Source organism: Sinohyriopsis cumingii, chromosome 9 (assembly GCF_028554795.1).
Source record: "Sinohyriopsis cumingii isolate HCF-2022 chromosome 9, ASM2855479v2, whole genome shotgun sequence".
NCBI classification, from domain to species: domain Eukaryota; kingdom Metazoa; phylum Mollusca; class Bivalvia; order Unionida; family Unionidae; genus Sinohyriopsis; species Sinohyriopsis cumingii.
Genome location: NC_142969.1, coordinates 33,745,682 through 33,758,882, shown reverse-complemented (window position 1 = coordinate 33,758,882; position 13,201 = coordinate 33,745,682). Strand labels below are relative to the sequence as shown.

The following is a 13,201-nucleotide window of genomic DNA, read 5'->3' as shown; positions in this document are numbered from 1 at the left end:
TTTTTAATTTCAATGATGTAAGAAACATATTGCTTAGTATATATAATTATCTTATTACTAATTTGTCCTCTTCTCTAAATGCTCCTTGTAAATACTGGTTCAAACCTGTGATTTCCTCTAATGAAGTAATATGTATATAGTCTACCTTCCCAGTAGGAACTACAGTTGCATGCGGCATATTTGAAGTACGTAGTTGACTGCCTATCAGTCCTTTCTTGGGTAAAAATGCATGTACCATGACCGGAGCAGCTAGTACATAACCATATTTCCAGGAAAAGCGCAGTGGATTGCACTCCGTGATTGTCTTCAGCTACAACACTGTGGTCAAATATAAATGTCAAACCGATTCCTTTTTTTCTCATTACAGCTTAGAGTTTTGATGTGAAACGTTGACAAAATTTTAATTTGAAAAGTTGTATAACTACCAACTAAATGACCAAGATACGTGATGACACACACTAAAAGGCCGTGAATGGATAAGCACTTACACTATAATGGTGAGAGGTATTTCTTCAAAAATATAAATGACTGAACAACACAGACTTTAAATGAATATGATCTGTGAGCATCGTGGTTCTAAAATACATTCCTCCTTTTAACACAGATTGTACTCTTTGTTGCAGGTTTACTTTGAATATGAACTTTTTCGTCATGGCTGTTTACGTACATTTTACAAAACACTCGTGAATGCATTTATTTGACACAAAACGACTCTTTAGAAAATCTAAAAGTAAAGGCGAATATCAGCATACCCAACTGACACAGGATTAGTGTCATTAAGAACAAAGGAAATGAGTCCAGTATCATCGATCTGTCGTATTATGCTGGCATTTGCAGCATTATCGAGCAGTGCATAGGTAAATGCTCCATCATCAGACCCGTTTACAGTGATGTTTACTCTCTCGCCAAGGGTAGCAAAAACTGTTCCGTTTCCAGAAATTGTTGGGATGCAGTTTTCTATAAAAACGATAATACATTTGTACATATTAAAGTGTTAGGGGAGTCAAAGGAAATGCTTGATTATCTTGTTATTACGGCTATCATCAACCTCCTCATTTCCATCAGGGCCATTTATATTCATTTGAATTATAAGTAGTAGTTTTATCAATGGAAGGCGATGACTTCTTTTCATGATCTAAGGATCAAGCTATGAAATATTAATTTTTTGGCCTTTCAAAACGAAGTTAGTGGCTAGTTAATGTCTTCAATTAAATTCATGGTCATATCGATTGAAGTACTTAATTATGCGTCAAGCGTCACTTGGATGTGTTTTAAGATATACTTCAGGATTATGTTATATTCACATATGCCATTAGTTCTTAAGCACGTCCACAACTTGTTATGTGAATTAGTTAATAAGTCTAATGATTTAATCTTCATCTTCCGAATACTAGTCGCTTATTGATGTCTAAAACACACATTGTCTTGTGGAGGTTGAAATAAAAGTTATACGAACACAAATTGTTTAAATTACCCATGTGATTCCGCACGAGATTTCAACGCCAGTACAAAGTATAATCTTTAAAAAGTATATTACCAGTTTCGTATCGGCCAAAAAATGTGTTGCTGAATAAGTTTCATATAAAATGAATTTTCTTTCTGGACAAAAATAATTCGCATTTAAAGCTAAGAAATGAATTCTGCCACAGAATTCAACGCGCTTCATTGTTTAATATATTTTCTTTGCGGCATGATGTTGACTACACTGTGCGTTTTTAACCTGTTTGCTTCAAATTATATGTTTGACAGATAACTACCCAGTTCTGCCTGACCCGAAGAAGCACGAGTTTCCACATTGCGGGTATTATTGGCAATTGCTTCATTTTCTGTGAAAACTAGATCAAATATGCATTCTTGGTTATCTTTGTCACATTTCTTCTCTGCTGCTGCGACTTTGACTGGATCTGCCTCCTCCAAAAACTTGGGAACAAAATCTTTGTGATGAAAGTCAGAATGATTCTTTCCAGGCGGATAATGAAAAACAGACCGATGACCATCAATCTCCCCTGAAAAAGAATTTTGATACTATACAATATATAGAAAAACATGAATGAACATTGAAACACCAAGTTCGAAGTAGGCTTAGTGGCAGTGCCAAATAAAAATTAAATGGCTAACATTGATACTGTTCCTGGACGACATTGATCTAATACATTTAATTGACTTTCAACACGAAAAAACACAATGCAACATTTAACGTAGTTTTTTTTTTTTAATATTTTGCGGTCACTTGTACATATTCAGTATGATGTATGAGCACTATTTAGTGACTTACGAAGGCGAATAGTTAACACTGACTTAAGAACACCTATATAACTAATTATTCAAATGACATATAGCTCTTGCCAGCTTTCCTGTCCGTTCCACTTTAACAGGAAATATATATCCATATATCACTTATCTCTCTCTCTCTCTCTCTCTCTCTCTCTCTCTCTATATATATATATATATATATATATATATATATATATATATATATATATATATATATATATATATATATATATATATATATATATATATATATATATATATATATATATATATATATATATATATATATATATATATATATATATGTGTGTGTGTGTGTGTGTGTGTGTGTGTGTGTGTGTGTATTTTGTAACGGCGCACCAGCACTGTTAGGCTATTTAGCGCCATAAGAAAGGTCATATGTATAATTATGTAAAAAGTGATAAAAGGTTTTATATCTACAAGCGATATCAAAATAAAATAAATCGCTCAAATGGTAACGGTAATGAATAAGTCTTCCCGATCTACGGGAAATGTAAATGGTATATGTGAATATAGGCAGATAAAAAGTTAGTGAAGATAATGGACGCTAAATACATTACTTAAAAATGCTCAATATGATGGCCTAAAAGATATAGCTAGGATTATTTGTTCACTGTTTTAAGAAATTCTATAATACAAGTGAGGTTTATTGTATCAAAAAATTCCATCATGTCATGCACATTGTAATACTGATCGCGTGTAGGTTGCAGGTCGAAACACTATATCATAAAGTGTTTAATAGTGAAAGGTTCATTACAAGAAACGCACTCTGGTGGTTCTTCACCTTTTAGTATGTGGGAGTGGGTTTTATAAGTATGACCAATTATGATTCTTGCAATGTATACCTCCTCCCTACGATTGATGCTGTAGGAAGAAGCCCATTCTACTAGGGTTAGCTTGATGGCGTGACGTTTATTATTCACTGCATCATTCCATCATACGTGCCACTTCTGACGTAAAGTCTCTTTGATACTAGGTTTAAAATCATGATACGGTACCTTACAATTAGTTGTTTCTTGAGATAGTGCCTTTTTAGCAGCTGCTTTACCTTTAATGCCAACATGGCTAAGTAGCCAGAAGTATACGATATTGTGGGATGTACTCAGCTTAGTATTATTGACGAGAGCATTGGTCAACAATGGGTTCTCCAGTTTTCCTTTGGTCCATCGGTGTAAATTATTGTGTAGTTTTTAAATTCGGTGAGGGGTTTATGGTAAGAGCTGTAGAAGATAGAAGGGTTCGTCTCGGATTTATTTTCATCGTGTAGGGTAAAAAGTAATTTTGGTTATTTGTGTAGCCAGGGTGGTGTTTCGGAGATGGACGTTTTCTGAATTTTAGAATGATCTATTTTTGTACTGTCAATTCTGAATGATATTCTGATGCCAAAGGAAGGTATGGCTTTTGGTTTATTTTCGTACACGGTTTTGTATTTGGGTTGAAAAACAGCCGAAAAAGCAGGATTCGAGGGTTTGATTGTAATTCGAGCATTTCTCTACCATGTGATATCTCCCACGGGGATGTCTTAAATGCTCCCAGAGCGAATCTTATTCCTTGATGATGAATTGGATCAAGCATTTTCAAATGTGACTTTCTGGCGTACATAAACAACGCAACCATAGTCCAGTTTGGAGCGAATAAACGTTCTATATAAATTGAAGATGACCTTTTTATCCAGACCCCTGTCTGTGTGCGCTACTACTGTAAGTAGATCTAGAGTTTTAAGCATTTAGCTTTCAAATTATTTATGTGTGGAATAAAAGAATAAAAGTCAGTTTTTTGTAGAAGATAATACCTAAATACTTTGTTTCATCAAAAACTGAAATATGTGTTCCGTCCAGCGTGAGTTTATGTTCATCGTGATTTCCTTGTAACAGACAGCATGCCGTTTTTGATTTTGAGAATTTGAATCCTTTATTATTGCCCCAATTTTGAATCTTGTTTCCATTTTGCTGTAGTTGTCGTTCGATTGTATGCATGTGCTTAGATCGATAAGATATTATAAAATCGTCAACGTATAGCGAGCAATCCACACCAGGAGTCAAACACTTGGTGATGCTATTAATTCTGATGTTAAAAAGCGTCACAGATAAAATACTGCCCCGGGGCACACCTATCTCTTGCTCGTGCAGATCTGAGAGGGTAGAGCCCACTCGTACTTTGAATTATCTAAGAGAAAATTTGATATGAGGGCAGACGGCCTTTTAAACCCAGATCGTGCAGGTCATTTAATATCCTGTACTTCCATGTCGTGTCATAGGCCTTTTCTAAATCAAAGAAACCGCCACTAAATGTTTCTTCTTAATAAATGCATCACGAATCAATATTTCCAGTCTACCCAGATGCTCATTGGTGCTCCGGCCATATTGAAGGCCACTTTTGGAAAGGATATATTAAATTGTTAGTTTCCAAGTACCATTCAAGCCGATAATTGATCATTCGTGCCATTGTTTTGCACACACAGCTTGTGAGTGCAATAGGTCGATAGCTGTTAGGATCTGCGCTAACTTTACCTGGTTTGGGAACTGGTATTACTGTTGCCTCTTTCAAATCTTAGGTACATTACCAGTAATCCATAAATCATTGACGATTTCCAGAAGAACTGTTAATGAAGTTTCTGGAAGATGTTTCAAAAACTGGTAATGTATTTCGTCAGGCCCAGCGAATGTATCATGGGCCCTAATCAGAGATTACATTAGCTCAAACAGTGTAAACGGTTGATTATGACTTTCTGAGTTATTCGATATGAATTTCAACCGTGTATTTTCTTTTTGATTTTTAATCTTCTGAAACCATCTGAATAATAGATGATGAGACATGTTTAGAGGAACTGTCAGCAAGAACTTTTGCTACGTCTCGTTTTGAACTAAAATTGTTATTATTATGTTTCAGATGTCGGAGAAAAGTTTGTTTTCTCTTTCCGTTTATTTTACGAATAGTGTCACACGCTTTCTTAATAGAGGAACGAGAGTTTAAAGAAGAAACATATTTTTTCCATGATGCTCGTTTACTTTGATTGTGCGGCGAGCTTTGGCCCTTAGACTACGATATGTACTTAAGTTTTCGGGCGTCGGACGATTGTTACATTTTTTCAAAGCTTCTCGGCGTTGTCTAATGGATTCCTTACATTCCTTAGTGAACCAAGGTATTATAGTTCTTTTACAGTTCGGTGAGGACATGGGAATGGATTCTTCTGTAATCTCGGTTAAAATAAAAGTACAATGCTGAATAGGGTCATTAGCATTGAAAACGGTATCCTCATTCGGCCTACTTTTACATAGATTTTTCAAGCTTAGCCCAGTTGGCCTTCTTTAAATTCCATTGTGGAATTGCGTCATCAAGAGTTAATATTTACAAAAGGAGATTGGAAAGTGATCACTGCTGTGAAGGTCATCAGCGACCTTCCATTGATAGTCCAAAAACAGCGATTGGGAACAAATTGACAAATCGATACTCGTGCATATACCCGTTCCTGGCTGTAAATATGTCGGTGATTTGTTGTTATATAGACACCACTTGTGTCTAGAAATCAAGTGTTCTACTTTGTGGCCTCGATCACTTATGTTGTTTGATCCCCACAAAATGTTATGGGCATTAAAATCCACGAGTAAAACAAATGGGAAGTTGATGAATAAGTTTGTCTAAATCGTTTGATACTGTGTTGATGTTTGGTGGTAAGTAAATAGAAGAAAAGGTAATCACTCGATGTCGAGTGACGCTTACAGCAGTGCCTTGCAGGTTTGTGTTTAAAGGGATGACGCTGTGACGGGCTCTATTGTTCACAACAACATAAACTCCTCCTGAGGCCCTGTCAACATTATGAGAGTAGTTGTTAAGCAGGGAGTATTTTTTAAGTGTAATGTAATTCGTATCTTTTAAGTATGTTTGCTGAAGGCATTGTACTTCAGGAATATGTTCGCTTAAAAGGAGGAGAATGTCATTGTAATTTGCGTTAAGTTCTCGACAGTTCCATTGTATGATAGTGTTCTTCATTATGAATTTAAATTGGAGATTGTGGAGCTAGGTTAGACCTTTCGCGGAGGCAATTTGTGTGGTTTTTTTCTCTGGAATAAGTACGGGAGTAAATTTTTTGTTTGTAGGTCTGGAGCTACCTTGAGCGCATGGAGCAGTGTCTTCTGCATCCATGTCCTCAATGTTTCCAAACTTGTTATAGAGTTTGATGGGGTCATCTGACCCCTTTTGTTACCCGTTTCCATGATATTATTTACTCTTTGGTGATTTCGGTGGTCATGTATTATTAAAGGTTGTCTGAGTAGATGCAGTGTTTTTCTGTGCTTGGTAATTTGGGGTGTTATAAATTGGTGTTGAATCGGGTGTATCTGTTTGTGTTTGAGCGTCCTTTGTTGTTTTCGGATTGTTCTTCACTACAGCGGAGAAGGATAGGCTTTTCTGCAATTCAGGCACAGTATAAAATAGGTGAAAACTCGCTGATTCACTAAGAAGGTTTGTATTATTTCCCGGTGGTCTCTAGTGCCTTATTCCTTATTTTTATGTGTGTAACCTCATGAAAAGGTTCAGAAGATCCATCCGTAAAGGATAATATATACCCTAATACTTTGAACTCTCTTTTTTGTCTTGCGAACGAAGTGCCTCAGTTACATTTACATTATGAAGGGGTTTTGCTTTGCCCCAGATTGCACATGCCACACGATATGGTTTCCAGTGCTATCTCATCGACCCAAGCTATAAAGCACGAGTTAGGTAATATTTGTTTCAGTGAAACAAAGTCTCTTCTCTAACTGTTTAGTTGAGACCTCTGCGTAACACTTTGAAAAGGTAATCACATCATCGAACGCATTAATATTAACTGGTCGAACTCCACTCCACCTTTACATATATGAATACAGCCACATTATGTTTTCATTTTTCGAATATATAAGCTGTTAATGAACTATTTTGTAATAACATTAAAGAATGCCCCCTTCCTGCCATCGTTAAGCATCATGAACTTGGTGATCGACAAAACGCAGATTGGTTTAATTGTGAGACATTTATTACTCACTATTAATTCTGAATCGGTCTGTTACGTTTACTTTTACAAGGGCTTTTCATGACTATATGTTCACTTAAATTCCTTTCCCCGTTGCCACAACACCCGCCATATGTATCGTTTTCGGTTAAGAACTCCTGAAGACAAACTTGGTGAAATGCTTTGTTGTTAATATGTATGCAGCCAGAATATTATCTGTTCATATATTGGGTAAATACAAATAAATTGTATTTGCCGATTTGTAACACATTTTGTTTTCTTTTAAGAATAAGTACTTATTCGATCTTCTTTACACTCCATATGTATGCATGATTACACGTTTTCGAAGAATGATGCACTATATTTCATACGATATACATAAAGCTACTGATATAACTCCCACGAGGTACTCAAACTACATATATTGTTCTTATAAATTAGAATATATGTGAAATGCATCGTTATTTTAGTCGCATATTATTTTGTAAAATGTTAAGATTTTTACTTTGTATTGTTATAAGTTGCATCGTACTCCTTTTCTCGTCATGTTCTCATTAGGATAACAGCTAAACTATCTTAATTTAAAACAGTACAGAACAATACTTACATGACTGTCCGTAATAAAATATATGTCGTTCAGAGGCGGAAGGTGGCAGACTGGTGCCATTGGGAAACATAAAATCATTATTGGGGTCATCATCAAAGTTTCCAAGAAGTCCTTTCGGTTTTCTCTTGAAGTCAGTAGGAAGCACCACGCTTACAGTCAGCATTCGGACACCGAGAGATACGTTGAATGATATGCCTAAAATGCCATATTAGTGACTTAATCAGTTGTGTTTTGAAAGAAACCAGTGGAGTCAAACTATATCTCTACATTAGGGTCACAAAGCAGAAGTTTTTATTCTGCAAAAGAAATATTTTAGTACGCTTTAGTCTCTGTCAGCGTGGGAAAGTTAAAATTTACATATAAGATACACACCTAGTGATGTATGTAAAGAACCGTAAATTGAATTTAGTGCGCTATGAAGTGATATAATGTTTTCAGATAAATATATAATGTCTGTCTGTATTGTTGTTGAATCTTACCGCTTATCACTTTCTCTTCATAGCTGAGATTTATACGTCAGTTAAAGGTTTGTATATGTAAGCGTTAGGAAAGCTGACTTCTCTTTACATTATCTATTGCTTATTGCCCAACTATGGGAATCAAGCACTATAGGTATGAGACAATCAATAGAAATGACAATATAGAGAATACTTTATTGTATTCCATGTTTAATACCGCTTTCCCATGACCAAAATCATACAGATATAGCATGTCATCTTTGTCACAAACTTAAAGATATAATCTTTATGAACATAGCATTTGATGACAACTAACTATAAATGAACAAGGAGCTCAAGCGAAATCAGGAAAAATATATTATTTTCCTACCTGACGAAAATATAGCTGTTAGTGTCTTTGAAGCGTTATCCCGAGTTAAAGAAATAAAAGGATCGTTGACGTCAAATTCTCTGGATAAATCAGCAAAGTCGTTGGTGTAGTCATCGAATGAAGATGCATTCTTGTTGGACTTAGCAAAAATAATCAAACCTGGAAATATATTCAGCAATGCCATATAAATGTATTTGATGAATATACGTGCTTGTGACGAATCAATCTCGTTGAAACATTATAATGTAACAAAGAAAGTAGTTTTATAGTTTTGACACGTTAAAGTCTTTCCTAACAATGACATTAATACTATTGTAATGGAATTGCAACTAATCAATTTCTAGCCAGAATGTTTCCAAATTTACAAGCCAAAAGTTTGGTTTCACACATATATTTGATCTCGACAGTATGCGTCGGCATAGGCAACACTCTGTCGTAAATGAAACACGCGTACACTCATAAAATAAAACGTGATTGGTGATAATATAATCTAGATTAAGACACAATTCTTAAAATAATAAGTTATATATATATATATATATATATATATATATATATATATATATATATATATATATATATATATATATATATATATATACATTTGCACAAAGCGGTTTGAGATTCATGATACCGTATTAATCGCTCGTAATAGAGTAGCGATTCAGTGCATTCATATTACCAGTTTAGGGTCTAATTATTTCAAAACCATGCACTGTATGTGCCCGTTCACCCTGAATGCAATAAAAAGAGCTCAGTGTTTCAGATGACGTTATTTCGTACGTAAACGACTCATTTAGAACATTACTTAAAACATGTTTTTATTAAAATGTGACGATACGATTAAGTCATCTGTTTATCGAATTCATTGAAAATTACAGCATACGCATATCTCGATTTCAAAAGAGGAAGAATGGATAGATTGTCACAGATAAAGCCAGTAAAAACAAATTATGTCAAGATTGTCTAAATAGACGGATGTAGCTATTTATTACAGAATATTAATAAGCTGGAACCAAAGTTTAGCGCCCACAATTTAAGAAGACTGTTCAATATAAGAGTAACCGTTTTTATTTTCATTCAGCTCTACATGAACATTAGCGCCATGGTTATCCATAGCCGCAAAAGCCGAGAAAATGGTAGCATCCGTCAGCTTCCCGTCAGCTTTCTCCGCTCTAGACGTACGAGATTGTAGGTAAAAAGTAATGTTGGATGTATCCAACGACACCAGTGTGTACTCTCCCCATCCATTAAATGTAAACTTCCTTTTGTCCAGTGTTTCGATGTGTGGATCACCCCAGAAAATAGCTGAAACAGTCGATGGATTTATAATGCCATATTTTCTTTGTAATTTATAATCATCCTATATTTTTTTCAATATCGTCTCCCTTTACCGATATGACTCAATAAGATGGAATGACACAATGCAGTAAATACGCATTTCTTGTATGCATCACATATATGTGTTATTGTGTTGCTGCTGGTATTCTTAAATAAACAAATAAAAACTAAACAACCCATCACCAGGAAATACAAGCATAATTAACCAACAACGTCAATTCTGTTTTCAGCTTCACTTCTTAATCAAAGACAGTATTTAGGCCATTTCACCATTTAACCCTTAAGTCTTTAAACAATACGTGTTAAAAACATGTTATAAAATATAACATATCAGCAACTTATAAAATTCAATTTAAAAGCTCAAAATTTATATAAATTGCTGCCTGTCTGCAGAATCATAATTTCAAAACCTAACTCTCAAACTAGCATCTAATAATGTGTATTTGTCTTCGATCTATTTGTAAAGCTAGTATAGCCCATCTGAAACAAACGAAACCGCACATCGTACTATTGCAGAGAGTCTCCAGTGCATTTTGTATGTATCTACTATACTGGAGTAAGTCAAATAATAAAAGCTACTTAAATATGCTACAGGAAACGGAACAAATGATGGTACATACCAAAGAAGAATGGGAAAATATTGTAACATCTGCTGACAGGTCTGAGTTGGTAGTATAAGTGACAGAGGTTTGTTCTATGGCAACAATATTCCTTCATCCTGGCGTCAATACCTTGATATTGTTTGGAGAAGGTTATTTTGTGATATTCCTGAAACCCACCAGCTCTTGGAGCAGTTTGTAAGTATTGACGAGTCCTCCAGTCATAGCAACATGTCTGTAATAATAATAATAATAATAATAATAATAATAATAAAATAATAATATTAATGATAATAATGCCCCTACTACTAATGATACTAATATTCATAGTAATAACAAGAAATGCAAGACAAATATAAATTATTATCATAGCAGTTTTGAAGATGTTGATAGGAGATATGAAATAAACTTGACAACACAAAATAAAAAAACGAGGTAAAGCAAATAGTCGCACTTATATAAATAAAATACGAATCTGCTAGCATTTGAATGAGTATAAGTATCATACTTTGATATTATTTAGCCGTGTTTCTCGATGCGATAAATACACAATTCATAAAAAGGGACAACTATCTTAGAGTGTGCCAAAAGTGAGAATCATTTTTCTTGCAAGTGACTTCCCCAATATTAAAAACTTGCTTTCTGACGTGCATAACGAGTGCCACTTTCGTTTAAGTGTACCTAAAATTTCCTGGGACGCAACAATTGCATAATTTCGGGCGATTGACGTAAATGTTCTAGCTACTGTGGTTTATAAAGTCTAAATACATAACTGACCAAAGTGTTCAGGATTTAAAGTTATATCTCTTTAGGATCGCTGTCAGAGAATGAAAGCATTCCTATCCAATAAAATTGAATGCAAAACAGTAAGACTATTATTCTATAACATCCTATTTGTCTTCGCTTACTTGACTAGTTTCCGGGACTGACATTTTCTTCTATACTTGAGCATCAAAAACATCATGGATAACTACATTATGTTACGACGTTGGAGTAAACGTACCTTTCCATGGTGGCCGTACCACCACCTTGAACGTATTACAGAGCAGTAAGTATTGGAATTTTGAAAGTAATCATTTCCGAATGAGCTATCCCACCAGAGCCAGTTCAGGGAGCATGGACATGAAGGCATATTATTGCTGATCATTTCATAGTAGTTTCTGTTACCAAGGTTTTGTGACCACCATGAAAGGCATACCCGTTGGTCATTGTTGGTTTGGTATCCTAGTGGTGTCAGTCGATAGTACAAAGTACCTCTATAACCTGTGAAACATTGTAGTTCGTTTAGCCGATGCATGCGTGTTTTGTATTTACAATCAGCAATTTGTTTTAACTTAGTAATTGTTCACGTTTTATCCAACCCGTCACATTTCGATAAAGAAAATATAATCCACACACATTTAAATCAAATCTGAGTTGATAGATAGATATATATGTATATTGATGGATAGATTGATATATAGATACATATGTAGAGAGAGAAATATGAAAAAGAGAGAGATAGTGACAAGGAATACGTTGCTAAAAGTCTTCATTTTTACCATAAAATAAACAGCCAGCTAGACAAGAACACATGCGATTTAGAAACGAATTACGAAAACTCAGATAATGAGTAACAATAGTGTTTAGTAAAATATACTTGTATAACTGTTTTACTGCATATATTTATAATGTGAACAATTTAACGTTAGAGGAGGTATTCATTGTTCCAATACATACTGAAAAACTCCACATTATTCTTTAAAGACACAAGAACTTCAAACTAACCTAGAGGCGTTTTATGTTCGGACTATAATTGTAGTGACAGTGACATAACAAGATTCCAGCAAAATCATATCGATACTGTTCATTACAGTACGGGTAACTTGTCAAGTATTTTCCTTAGCCGTTATACAAATGATCTCTGTTTTTTTGAATTTGTTTGAAACAACATCAGTTAATAAAGCAACAAATCAAATGGTCGTGATGTTTCGCATTTTTTAAAAAGAAAGCATCCGAATATAAGAATCACGTTTCTTTGCTGAAACTAGTGAATAATCTCTAATGTAGCGCAGAAAACGTTTCCAAAATGTGGATATTTTTAGTGAAATATTCCTATTTTCTTCGCTTTATGAACATATCCTTTCTATGCCAGTTATGTTAATAATGACCCATTATATTCAACAGATCTAATGGAACATGACATAAAAATAATTTACGATCGTATCTTCAGATAGACTGAAGGCAAATCAAATTTTCACACGGTCTGTTCTACGTAACAATGGACATTATGCATTTTTTTGTTTGTTATGTGCAGATAGACTTTTTTACGTTCTGTATATATGTGTGTGAGTTGTAATGTTCATGATGCTTTTCTTTATAAATGTCATCATCGTATACTGATGTTTACACAGTCTAGAAAAAGAAGACATTGCCAACACTTGACACTTGTTTTTGAAGCTTTGTAAAGCATTCTCATTTCCTAACCTTTCATAAATACACATAATCTTGCAGTACGTTGTAAATTTGTGCAAGGTTTAATATGTGTTTGGCTATCTTTATACA

General features: G+C 34.5%; 1 protein-coding gene across 1 annotated transcript in view; it reads right to left on the bottom strand.

Annotated features, from left to right (window-relative positions):
* Positions 1–13,201, bottom strand: part of LOC149791512 (uncharacterized) — a 66,205-nt gene that overhangs the window by 43,277 nt on the left and 9,727 nt on the right. The window contains exons 7-14 of the mRNA XM_089969438.1: positions 11,661–11,920; positions 10,679–10,892; positions 9,764–10,025; positions 8,369–8,391; positions 7,890–8,084; positions 1,758–2,006; positions 753–957; positions 146–318 (exon numbers count right to left, since the gene is read on the bottom strand). Of these exons, the coding sequence (XP_089825564.1) occupies positions 146–318; positions 753–957; positions 1,758–2,006; positions 7,890–8,084; positions 8,369–8,391; positions 9,764–10,025; positions 10,679–10,892; positions 11,661–11,920 (1,581 nt within the window). The remainder of the gene's footprint in view (positions 1–145; positions 319–752; positions 958–1,757; positions 2,007–7,889; positions 8,085–8,368; positions 8,392–9,763; positions 10,026–10,678; positions 10,893–11,660; positions 11,921–13,201) is intronic.